Source organism: Muscardinus avellanarius (genome assembly GCF_963383645.1).
Source record: "Muscardinus avellanarius genome assembly, chromosome: 12".
NCBI classification, from domain to species: Eukaryota; Metazoa; Chordata; class Mammalia; order Rodentia; family Gliridae; genus Muscardinus; species Muscardinus avellanarius.
In genome coordinates, this window is record NC_137798.1 from 106,087,896 (window position 1) to 106,099,308 (window position 11,413).

General features: G+C 50.2%; 1 protein-coding gene across 1 annotated transcript; it reads right to left on the reverse strand.

Annotated features, from left to right (window-relative positions):
- Nucleotides 1-7,573: 7,573 nt before the first annotated feature.
- Nucleotides 7,574-11,233, reverse strand: BAG5 (BAG cochaperone 5; the record flags this gene model as incomplete). The annotated part of the gene is made up of 2 exons (XM_080708043.1): nucleotides 11,192-11,233; nucleotides 7,574-8,944 (listed from the first exon to the last, which is right to left on the reverse strand). The coding sequence occupies exon 2, from the start codon at nucleotides 8,915-8,917 to the stop codon at nucleotides 7,574-7,576; it is 1,344 nt and encodes a 447-aa protein (XP_080564169.1). The 5' UTR covers nucleotides 8,918-8,944; nucleotides 11,192-11,233.
- Nucleotides 11,234-11,413: the final 180 nt, after the last annotated feature.

Here is an 11,413-nt window from a genome sequence, read left to right on the forward strand (position 1 = left end):
GGTCGAATACCCCTGGTTCCATCCCCAGACCGGGAAAAAACACATACCCAGGGTCTTGCTAAGTTATTGGGGGGGTCTCACGAAGTTGCTGAGACTGGCCTCCATCCTAAGATCTTTTTTTCCCCCCCTCTTATGATACTGGAGATTGAGGTGTTCTACCTCTGAGCTACACCCCCAGCCTTACTTTTTTAAATGTTGAAACAGGATCTCACTAGGTCGATGAATGTCTCACTACTTGCTGGAGTTGTCCTTGAACCTGTGATCCTCCTGTCTCAGCCTCCCAAGTGCTGGGATAGCAGGCATGCACCACAGTGCCCAGTGGAGGACGCCACCTCTGAGGAACAGCTCACCCCACAGGCATGTGAGTGTCCGTTTCTGCCAGGCCCCGAGGCTAGAAGGGTCAAGAGAGGAGGCTCTTGTCTTCAGAGGCATGGCTGAGGAGACGAGGAGCCAGTCCTAGGGAGGTGAAGGCGTGGACACCTAGGCTCAAAGGATGGACTGATGCTTGGGGGAAGCCACAGACCCAGCTATGAGCAAGAGTGGCCTGGGACTCCTCCTCTGCTAACACTCGGGGCCACCCTGCTCCCAAAGCCAGCCCATTAGTGGAAGCTGGAGGTGGAGCAGCTTGGGGCCCTGCCGCTCTGGGAAGGTCTACTCATCCTCAGAGGGGAGAGGCTTCTTGCTGGTGGTAGGACCAGCTTCTGTGGTTGTAACTCACAGTTGGGAAACATTTGGACACAATCAGACTGTCTTTCTGCTGCAGGGGACACACTGCGCTACACACATGGAGGGCTCTGATGTGTTACTGGCATAAAACATGTCTTTCAACCCCTGTGGGAAGCCATTAAGATTCTCCCCTAAAAGAATATTTCTGACTCAGCTGACTGTCCTTCGCCCAGAGTCAACAAGGTTTGGGGTTATGGAAAGTTCAAAGTAAAAGGTTTGAGAGAAGATCAGGTGCCGGGCGTGGTGGCGCACGCTTGTAATCCCCGCGCTTGGGAGGCTGAGACAGGAGGATCGCACGGGTTCGAAGCCAGCCTCAGCTACTTAGTGAGGCTCTCAGCAACTTAGTGAGACCCTGTTTGCAAATAAAATATAAAAAAGGTCTGGGAGTATAGCCCAGAGGTAGAAAGCCTCTAGGTTCCACCCCCAGTACCACCAAAAAAAAAAAAAAAAAAAAAGATCAGGTGGTGATGTTCAAAGTAAAAGGTCTGAGTGATGACACGAGGGCATTGATTGACCTACCTCTAATGTATGTGCTTTGGATTGGTCTTTATTGTATTCCGGTGGTGATAGCACGAGGATACTGACCTGTGACTGTATAAATACCTCTAGAAAAATAAACCACTGTTGGCTCAATAGAGGATACTGACCCAGGAGTAGTCATCGACCAGTAGAGAGCGACTGACCCAGGAGCAGGGGTCGGCTAGTAGAGATAGTAGGCTGGTGGCCCCCACCACATTAGAATTAAAAAAAAAATTCTTGGAATCAAATTCTTAGGAGTTGAATTCTTCATCCTCACGCCTCTCTTCAGAACCCATACTTTTGCCGGCTGGCTCTGGCAGGTGGTGGCCCGTACGGGGATGGCTCCGGCAGACCCCCCAGGGGCTAACGTATGCCCCCCTTTCAGGAGCCGAAGCCCAGATGCTCAGCAGTCACTCCAGCTGACTCAGTGGACCCAAGCCACTTGGGCTGCTGTGCGGCCTCAACTACAGGGGTGGCACTCTGAAGGGAAGCTCTGTAACTGGTGCCCATGCTGTACCCAAGTGGATGGAGTCGCCCTCTGTGGGCAGGGGCCAGGCGTGGTGAACTTCGGCTTTCCAGGTAAACAGGATGCGCTGCCTTCCTCACCAGCCGTGTGCCCAAGGCAGCCAGTCCCTAGGGTGTGTGACCACAGCCTCAGAAACAGCTGGGGACAGAGACAATGGTCAGGCGATCCTGGAGCTGGGCATGGTGGGGCACACCTCTCGGCCCAGTATTCAGGAGGCTAAGACAAGAGGATCACAGGTTTGAAGGCAGGTTCAGCAAGTTAGTCTCTCAGCAACTTAGCAAGATCGTTTCCAAATAAAAAATAAAATAGGGCTGGGGGTGTAGTTCAGAGGTAGAAGGCCCCTGGCTTCCAGTCTCAGTACCACGAAAAACAAAAACTTTCCAGGAAAGGTCCTGAGAACTGGAAACAGCGGGTGGCACGTGGAGGTTCTGTTTCCATATCCGACAGCTCAGAAGCCAACCCAGGCACCTAGTGGCAGCAGAGGGAAGAAGACAGTCCAGGCGCATCCCAGCTGGCGGGCGACCTCTGCCCACGCCCACGGGCCACCCTTTTGAGCCATGCCTAGTCAGCCTGGGGGGCCGCCGAGGCCTGCCTGCCCTGCCATGCCGGAGCACCTGCCTCCTCTGGCCCGCATCTCCCTGAGGACACTGCCATTCCCTTGAGGATGGTGTGAAGGCCGCTGTCCAGTCTTGGGGTGACACGAGGCACTTGGTGAATGCCTGGAACAGGAGCCTACTGTGCTCATCAGGTGTGTGGAGGGCTCACCAGGAACTCCAAATGTCCCCCAAGGTGGTGTGTATGTAGTTGGTGATTGAACCCAGGGCGTTCTACCTCTGAGCTACACCCCCAGATCTATTTTTTATTCATTTTGAAACAGGGTCTCACTGAGTTGTGAAGGGCCTCATTAAGTCGCTGAGGCTGGCCACGAACCACGGTCCTCCTGTCTCAGCCTCCCAAATGCTGTGATTACAAGTGTGCGCCACTACGCCTGGCTCCTGTTTTTTAAAATGTGGGGGTGTGCTGGAGTTTGAACCTTACCTCCAAGCTATACTTCCAGCCCTATTTTTTTTTTTTTTTGGTATTAGGGCTGGAATCCAGAGGGTTTCTATATTTGAGCTATATCCCCAGCCCTATATATTTTGTTTTTATTATTTTATTTGGTGGTACTGGGAATGAAACCCAGGGGTTTTCTACCTCCAGGCTACACTCCCAGACCTATTTTATATTTTATTTGGAAACAGGGTCTCTTAAGCCAGCTGAGGCTGGCTTCGAACCCGCGCGATCTTCCTGTCTCAGCCTCCCAAGCACGGAGGGTGGGGGATTACAAGCTTGCGCCCCCACACCCAGCCTTGGCTGTTTTTACTTTTTTTTTTAATGGTACTGGGGTTTCTGGAAGCCCTTCTACATCCGGGCTACACTCCCAGACCTATTTTTTATATATTTTTATTTGGAAACAGGGTCTCTTAAGCCAGCGCAGCTGGCAAATGATCCTCCTGTCTCCGCCTCCCAAACGCAGGGATTACAAGCGTGCGCCACCACGCCCGGCATGTTTTTACTTTTGAAAAGTCAAAGTTAGGCTGGGCATGGTGGCGCATACTTGTAATCCCAGCATTTGGGAGGCTGAGACAGGAAGATTGCAGTTCGAGAACAGCCTCACCTACTTAGCGAGGCCCTTTGCAACTCAGTGAGACCCTGTTTCAAAATAAAGAATAAAAAATAGGGCAGGGTGTATAGCTTGGAGGTCGAATGTCCCTGGGTTCCATCCCCAGAACAGCAAAAAAAAAAAAAAAAAAAAAAAAAAGTCAGTTACAACACACTGGCCTTGAACCTGTGATCCTCATCTTTGTCTCTCAAGTACTGAGACACCAGGCACATGCTCCAATGCCCAGCTGCCCCACAGTGTATGCGTGTTACTGGAGATGGAACCCAGGGGCATTCCATCTTATCACTCAATTACACCCCTGCCACTTTCTTATTTTGAAAGAGTCTCACTAAAATGACCTTTTCTGGCCTTGATTCCACAGTGTTTTGTGTGTGGTGAGGATTGAACCCAGAGGCAGTCTACCTCCAAGTTACAACCCCAGCCAGATTTTTTGTCTTGCTAAACTGCGGAGGCTACCCTAAACCTTGGGTCTCCTGTCTCAGCCTCCTAAGTACTGGGATGACAAGCGTGCACCACCAGGCCTGGCTCAGTGTTCTTTTTAAGCTTTACAAGTTGTTTCTTTCCATTTCTGGCCGTTCAGAAATCCCACGGCAGCCTGGCATGTTGGTACATGCTTGTAATTCCAGTACTTAGGAAGCTGAGACAGGAAGATTGCAGGTTCTTTGCAAGCCTCAGCTACTTAGTGAGGCTCTCAGCAACCTAATGATTTCCTGTTTCTAAATAAAAAACAAAATAGGGCAGGGGGTGTAGTTGAGGTAGAATGGCCCTGGGTTTCATACCTAGAAACATACACACACCTTATATTCGCTCACAAAGAAATCCAATGGTGAACAGGCTACCTCTGTTTGGATCCCTGGAAGATACAGATACAAGCAGGCAGAAAGAATTCAAAGGTATGGGTAGGAAAGGACTAGGGGAAAAACAAAAAACACCAGATTTGGACTCCGGGCGTGGTGGTGCACGCTTGTAATCCCCACGCCTGAGAGGCAGAGACAAGAGGATCACACAGGTTCGAAGCCAGCTGTGCTGGCTTAGGAGACCCTGTTTCCAAATAAAAATATAAACTAGGTCTTGGAGTGTAGGCCGGAGGTAGAAGGGCTGTCAGGAACCCCAGCCCCAGTACTGAAAACAAACCAACCAACTCACCCACCAGATTTGGAATGCCCAGACATGCCGACAGGCCCTCAGTCCAGAGATGCAGGTGCCGATAGGTCCTGGCTGTGGGTGGGGGGACCCCTTCCCAACACCCCACTGTGGGTCAGGGGAGATGCAACTCAGCAGCACAGGTCAACTAAGACCCCTGAGGGAAAGGCTCTCTCCAGAACCACATCCCGGTGCTGCTCCTCCTCTTTCAAAGGTCAACGACTGTGCCCTGAGGCCCTGGCAGGGGCTGGGAGCAGAGTGAGCCTGGCTGCCACCCGACTGAAGTAAGGGCCACCCCATCCCCCGGCAGGCCGCCCCCAGTCATGGAGGTGACAAATCAGAAGGAACCTGAGGCCAGCAGAGAACAGAACGCACACCTCGGACTCACATCCTTTCTCCACCACCAAGATGAGCTAAGAAATTTGTTTTATTTCAGTAATGATTAAGGGCATACTAATATATGTCTCTGTCAAAAGAATACTGAATTATTTCAGACATACTAATACAATAGTCATACAGTTAACAGAGACAGGACAGGAACCAATACACTAAAAACACCTGTATTACACATCAAAATCAAGGGCAAATATTTCTTCAATTATTCTGAAGGGGAAAATATCCAACCAGTTAAAAGCTGAAAACCTTTGTTCAAAAAACACTTTTGTACACAGAATTGGTTTAGACCCTCAAAAACCTGGTAGAAATCAGCAAAGTAGAACAAATAAAAACTGGTTAAAGTTCACTAAACACATAGGCATTTTAGCAAAGAAAGCATTAAACTGTACTTAGTAGAAATGTTCGTTACATTTATTGTAATACCTATTTCATTCATCATAGGATTGACTTTACTCTACTTGGACAGAGAATGACCTGAAAGCAAAGCTCATTGGATGAAGGCAAGCAAGCAAACATTCCCAGCCACTTTCTACATGAGCACGGAAGACACTGTTTAATGCAGACCCAAAGCCACACTTTTGGGGAGCAGGTTTTACTTGCAGTACAGACTCTGTGTAGGATGCTGAAATACAACACGGTGTGATGAGCCCGAATCACACGGCAGCCCGTGTCCTCAGGTACGGCTCCCGAGGCGAGAAGCGTTGAGTTGGCTGTCTGTGAGGGAGGCTTGTTAGGGGAGATAACTGGGCATAAAGAACTAAAGCAGATTCAAGGAGGGAACAAAGCCATGCAGAGCCCAAGCGCAAAAGATCACCTCCAAGCCCAACACCAGCCAGGCGGCGGTGCTCAGCTCAGGGGTGGGAGAACATGCTGGAGGGGTGGGGCTCTGCTTTCAAGACACTTTAAAAGGCTGGCATTCAATTCTTAAAAATGAAATAAAAAATTAAGTAGAATCTGGTGAAGGATATGTTAAGTGGTTGTGGAATAACCCTCTTCTCCCAGTGAGTATTTTTCTTAAAAAAAAAAGCAATCCTGAAATGACTGGCCTAGAGGACAATCCTGACGCTGGTGCTGGGCCGGCAGTGGGGCTTGAGCCAGAAGACCCCCATGGCCCTCTGCCCACTGGAGCCAGTGGTTCTAGAACATCTCCAGTAGGGAAGACAAACCCAGGGTTGTAAATGAGACAAACTAGAGTAGCTGGCACTGTGCTTTATTATCTTTTAGGTATTTAGGGTCATTCTTTTACCTACTTTTAGCTAAAGTGACAAGTAAATGTCTTTGGAAGTAACAGGTCACACAAGAGTTCAAAGTTGTGCCCTCACAGGACAATCTGGTGAAAAGGTGACTACAGACAGCGGTCTGCCGGTTTAACACTGGGACCCACGTGCTTTCAAAACTCGGGGGAAACGTTTGCTCACATTAATAGGCAACTGCACAACTTACTCCTCAAAGCGTTTATAGAAATGCACGTGCCCTTTTAGCAGATGAAAAATACTTCGTGCCAAGGACCTGACTGGAGCCTGGCAGGCCCAAGGGCAGCCTTTAAGCAGGAGCTGTGGCATTCAGGGCTGGCAGCAGGCAACTAACTTTCTCTGCCAAGCTAGACACCTGGCCCCACTGGGCTACTGAATCTCTGCTCTCATGTTCCAAAATGGTGGTAGGTGTGTTTAACAGGCATGTCTGTTACATAACTTGGACCAAAGGAAGAAGTACACCACGTGCACAGCGCTCTTCCTGCTTGGTTTCAGTGTAACCTGACACTAACTCAGTTCTCAGTGTCCAACTATAGGCATGAGTGTCTTTTAAAGGTATACTGATTTCATTTATATGTCCCCATCCTCAGCAATTACTAAGGAAAATATTAAGTTTAGATCCTACAAACAAAAATAGCTTGAAGATATTGAGCAGCTGATGTTTTACCTCTTCTTCAGTGCAGTCTCAAAGGTTTCTATTAATTTTCATAATTTTCTTGTGTTCCACACAAATACAAGACTTTCCCCCTCTAAATGCAGAGTATGGGGGAAAGCACTGTTTTTACAAACAAAAATGCTTATGAAAAACAGACAATCCAAATAAACAAAAAAACCTACCCCATTAAGCTGGGTGGGCCCAGTCAGGTGTTATAAGTGAAAAAAGATCTGTCTGCTTTATGTAGCATAATGAAGGTTATACTGTTTTTGTGCTTGGACTTTACTCTTTCATCAAAACCATTTCCCATCTCTCATAATTTCCAGATTATGTACAGTTATGTCTATTCCCAGATTCTGAAACTTCAGCATTTTAATGCTCACACAACCCAGTTAAAAATTACGAATGTGCCACTATTCACATTCTGATTAAAAACGCACAAAATGAACACAAAAGCCACAAACCAAACAAAGCACATATCATATGGATAACGACCCAAATGGAAAAGTTACTGTGCTGTAATGACATCTGTTTTGCAACATCAAAAGCAGAGATACTGAATATAATTTCTTAAATCATAAATATTGAGATTGAAAAATGTATAAATCACATTTAGGCTCCACAAACCAAAAGCTCTGTATAAATACATAGCAGTATCTGTAAAGTGCAAACAAGCAGGGTCGGTCTGAGTTTCAGTACTCCCACTCATCGGACTTCAGGTCGAGATAGCTGAGGATGTTCTGGGCGAGCTTCACAGCCTGCTTCCTGGCAGCCTTACACTTCTCCTCGCCTTGAGGGTCCACGGCATCCAGCGCCAGCAACTGCTTGGTCAGCAGCTCCTCCAGCCGGATGTAGTTCTTATCAGACCTATTCCCGTCGAACGAGAGGACTTCTCCCTGGATCTCTGACAGGTTTCCAAGAACGCCCCAGACCGCCTTATGCGGTGGATGCTCCTCACAAGTCAACTGCTTCCTCTTCTCCAGGGCCTCCCTCAGGTCCACGTACGTGATCAGAGTCTGCACTTCGATCACTGCCCTTCTCCTGGCTTCCCGGATACATGGATTTTTTTCAACACTCACCTCATCCAGCTGTCCAATCAAACCCTGCAGTTCTGTCTTGGAGCTCAGATACAATTCAGGAGGATTCTGCGCTTGGAGGAGTTCATTTTTTATCTCTCTCATCCTCTTGAGGACCTTTTCTATTTCTAAAATAGAACGATTCTGTCTCAGGTCAAACGCGTAAGTAGTATTGGCTTCCTCTTCTAAATCCAGATACTTCAGTAATTTGTTGATGTCTTCAACTACCTCCTTCCGATAATTCCTGATTTCTGTACGCCCGCACACATCTAACGCATCCAGATCGGCAATCAGTCCCGAGAGCACACACGACAAGTGCCTGCAAGTCTCGCTGGTGTCCACCCCCATCAGAAGGGCGATCAGAGTGCCTCTGGCCTTATTCACTTCGCACATCACAGAGTTGATTTTGGCGACAGATGGATGTGCGTCCTCGGAGAGTGGCAGGGAAGGCTGCTTCTTCACGCAGTCTTCAATGATCTCTTGCACAGCACAGATTTTGGTTAGAGTATGATACCTTGCTTTCCGCAGGGAGATCTTCCCTCCGGTTTTGACGTGTGTCAGCCTCAGGATGATATCTTGGATGCCTTCCTCAAATTCATCGGTCACGCAACTGCCTCCATTGTAAAAGGGCACGATCTTCTCTTTCACAAGGGCCTGGGCTTCCTTAAGGATGTTCTGGATTTCGATCCGGTGCGGGTGGTTAGCATTCTGCTCCAGCTCTCTGAGGAGGCGTTCCGTCTCCTGCGCCGCCCTCTTCCTCGCCTGCTGAATGTCTCCTTTTCCTTCTGTATCCACAGAATCTATTTCAAAAAGTTGCTTTGTTAGGATCCTCTCGAGTTTCTTGTAATTCTTGTCATCTGACAGGCCACTGAAGCCAATGACTTGCTGTTCTATACTCTTTACTTCCTTTTGGATTTCCTGAAGCCTACTTAGAGAAGGATGTTGGTTTCCCATATCCATACTTTGTTGTGTTCAGTTTCACAAGCACTAAAAGATGACAAGAATGATGCCTTATTACAGGACAAAGTCTCTGCAAAACTACTCTTTGTACAATTTTTTTATGTGTGTGGTGCTAGGGGTAGAATCTGGGGGTATTCTGTCTCCAAGCTACACCCCCAGCCCTATTTTACTTTTATTTTTAAATAGGGTTTTGCTAGGTTGATTAGAGTCTCACTACTTGCTGAGGTTATCCTTGAACCTGTGATCCTCCCATCTCATTCTCCAAAGTAATGGGATAGCAGGCACGTGCCAGCTTAAGTTCATTTTTTTTTTCTTCGGGTCTGAGGATGGAACCCAGGGGCATTCGACCTCCAAGCTACACCCCCTGTCCTATTTTTTATTCTTTATTTTGAAACAGGGTCTAAGTTGCGTAGGGCCTCACTAAGTAGCTGAGGCTGTCCGTGAACTGCAATCCTCCTGTCTCCGCCTCCCAAGCACAGGGATTACAAGTGTGGGCCACCACGCCAGGCTGAACCTGTGATCTTTCTATCTCAGCCTCCCAGGTGATGGGGTTACAGATGTGTGCCACTGTGACAGGTAAAAAGTACATTAAAAAAAAAAAAAAGAGCCGGGCGCAGTGCGCACGCTTGTAATCCCCGTGCAGGTTCGAAGCCAGCCGCGCTGGCGTAAGAGACCCTGTTTCCAAATAAAAATTAAAAAGTATAAAAATAGGTCTGGGAGCGTAGCCCAGAAGTAGAAGGGTTACCAGGAACTCCAGTACCACCAAAAAAAAAAAAAAAAAAAAAAAAAAAAAAGCAAGAAAAGAAAAAAACGCCGTTAGCTGTTTGCTTGGCTTGGTGGTACACTTCTGTAATTGCAGTACTTGGGAGGTTGAGACAGGAGAATCTCAGGTTTGCAGCCAGCCTCAGCAATTTTATGAGGCGATTGGAATTTAGTGAGGCCCAGTTTCAAAGTAAAAAATAATAATAAAAAAAAGGGTGAGGTGTAGCTTGGATGTAGAATGCCCCTGGGTTCAATATCTGGTAACGCACGCACGCACGCACGCACACAGGAGGGGCCTGTTAGCTGGGCATGATTGATCTTGCCTGTAATCCCAGTACTTGGGAGGGTTTGTTGTCAATGTGATTCCAAAGACAGTCATGCTCAAGTACAGAAAGAAAGTGGCCTTCTCAACACCCTCTCCTGAAAATCCTGGGCATCGCACTCTATGAATTCTGGGCTTCCTCAACCACGAGAGGAGCATATGCCTTCATAAGAAACTGGACTAGTTCTTTAGATCTTAACATCATAGTCTATACTTTTAAAATCAACAGGGAATCAGCCGGGCGTGTACGCTTTGTAATCCCCGCGCTTGGGAGGCTGAGACAGGAGGATCGCACGGGTTCGAAGCCAGCCTCAGCTACTTAGTGAGGCTCTCAGCAACTTAGACCCTGTTTCCAAATAAAGTATATATTAAAAAAAGGTCTGGAAGTATAGCCCGGAGGTAGAAAGCCTCTGGGTTCCACCCCAGTACCACCAAAATCAACAGGGAATCTTCGTGACATATAGAACAGTAGCTCTTCTAGCCTTTTTCTTTTTTTTTTTTTTTTTTTTTTTTGAGGTACTGGGGATAGAACCCAGGGGCAATCTGCCTCCGAGTTACACCCCCAGCCCTATTTTTAGTTCTTTATTTTGAAACAGGGTCTCGCTGAGATGCAGAGGGCCTCACTAAGTAGCGGAGGCTGTCCTCGAACTTCGATCCTCCCGCCTGCGCTTCCGAATGCTGGGGTCACAAGCGCGCGCCACCACGCCCGGCTCTCGGCAGCCCTTCAGCCCTCACAGGCCCCCGCCCAGGCAAACAACTACACCCCCTTCCAGAAAACTAACTCGGCACGAGGAACCGCGCCGAGGCCCATCCCCGCTCTCCGCCCCTCCGCCGCCGCCGCCCGCCGGGCCGCACCACCTTCCCGCCCGGCCCGCCTCGGGCGCGGCGCCCTCCGCAGGGCAGGCGGGCCGCTCGCCGCCCGGAGCCGCAGCCCGGCGCACCGCACGCTCTCGGGCTCCCACCGAGCCGCCCGCTCGGCCGCAACCGAAGCCGGCCCCGCCGCGCTTGACCCGAGGCCTGGGCGGCCCCTCACGGGGAGCGGCGCGGGGCCCCGCGGCACGCCCCGCCCTGCCCGCTGGGCCCGAGCCGGGCGGCCGGTGAAGGGGCCGCTCCCGCGTCCCGCCGGCCCGCAGCCCGCGCCTGACCTCACAACGGGCCCGGGGAGGGCGGCCCGCGCGCCGCCGCCTCACCTGTGCCGCCCGCGCCATCGCGCGCCGCCGCCTCGCCGCGCGGCCCGCCCCGCCCCCGCGGCCCGCCCAATCCCGAGAGGGCGGCGCGAGGCCCCGCCCCGCCCCCGCGGCCCGCCCAACCCCGAGAGGGCGGCGCGAGGCCCCGCCCCGCCCCCGCGGCCCGCCCAACCCCGAGAGGGCGGTGCGAGGCCCCGCCCCGCCCCCGCGGCCCGCCCAACCCCG